Source organism: Rutidosis leptorrhynchoides, chromosome 1, assembly GCF_046630445.1.
Source record: "Rutidosis leptorrhynchoides isolate AG116_Rl617_1_P2 chromosome 1, CSIRO_AGI_Rlap_v1, whole genome shotgun sequence".
Lineage (NCBI taxonomy): Eukaryota > Viridiplantae > Streptophyta > Magnoliopsida > Asterales > Asteraceae > Rutidosis > Rutidosis leptorrhynchoides.
The window spans coordinates 584,825,152-584,826,299 of NC_092333.1; the positions used below are offsets into that span (position 1 = coordinate 584,825,152).

At 39.9% G+C, this 1,148-nt stretch overlaps 1 protein-coding gene across 1 annotated transcript; it reads right to left on the reverse strand.

The window, feature by feature from the left end:
• Positions 1-336: 336 nt before the first annotated feature.
• LOC139846412 (uncharacterized) lies at positions 337-849 on the reverse strand. Its single transcript, XM_071835955.1, has one exon. The coding sequence runs from the start codon at positions 847-849 to the stop codon at positions 337-339; it is 513 nt and encodes a 170-aa protein (XP_071692056.1).
• Between the last annotated feature and the right edge of the window lie 299 nt (positions 850-1,148).

A 1,148-nucleotide genomic window follows, 5' to 3' on the forward strand; every position in this document is an offset into this window, starting at 1 on the left:
AAAGAAACTATGTACACAATTGCGGAAATTTTTTTTAACGAGTCTATCACCCGACTCCCATCTCCTTGAGAATTCAACTAATACCGGGTGGTAAACTTCCTTCCCTTTGAGCTAAGGGAAACATTTTCATTACCGCCACCACTTAACATTGACATTAACCAATCATTCATTACTTTGGTTTCATTGATTAAATCTTTAAGTTTGACTTTTTCACGTTTTGACAAGTTTGAAATTAGGCGTTTTCTCAAATGTTCATCCTTTTTGGATGAAGCCCGATGCACCCGCCCAAACAATTTTCTCATGGACTTGTAAACAATGTCATTTTGATCTTTGGGTTTACCTTGAGTTCCCTTTGGTCAATCCACCGCCACCTTTAGTTGGTGAACCAACTTGCTTTGTGCTTGTAATGCATTGTACACTAGCAATAACTTGTGGTGGTATTGATGGTGCTTTAACATGCTTGGTTCGTATACTCATGCATTTCCCTTTGTCCCTAAGAGTCAATTTCTCGGTTCTAAAGTCAAAGAAAGAATCTGCGGTTGCCAAAAATGAATTTCCTAAAACAAGGGGCACAACCGGATCTTCCTTTATATCGACAATGACAAAATCAATTGGAAATTCCATATCCCCCACCTTAATGATTAAGTCTTCGGCAATCCCCACACTAGAGCTAATTGATTGATCAATTAATTTTACTCCCATTGTAGTGAGTGAAAGGTCACCTAAGCCTAACCTTTTGTAAACGGAGTAGGGCATGAAGTTGATACTTGCCCCCGAGTTGGCTAAAGATGTAAGCATCTCCGACCCGTTCACATTACATGGAATAAGGAAAGGTCCGGGATCACCCATTTTTGGTGGTAGGTTACATTTCTTTAAAATCCATCACACCCCTTTTTCAAGAAAGTGGTGGATGCTTACCCAACATCTCCCTTTCTGGCCATAAGTGTCTTCAAAAATTTCCCATAGTTGGGCATATTCTCAAGCACCTCCGCTAAGGGGATTTTAACATAAATGTTTTCATTATCAGTTAAAGTTGACTTACAATCCACATCCTTTGGATGTGGAGGAGGTCTAAGTTGAGGATGTGAGACCGGTGTCTCATTTTTCTCTTCGGTTGATGTAGTACGAACCTCGACCTCATTCTTTTG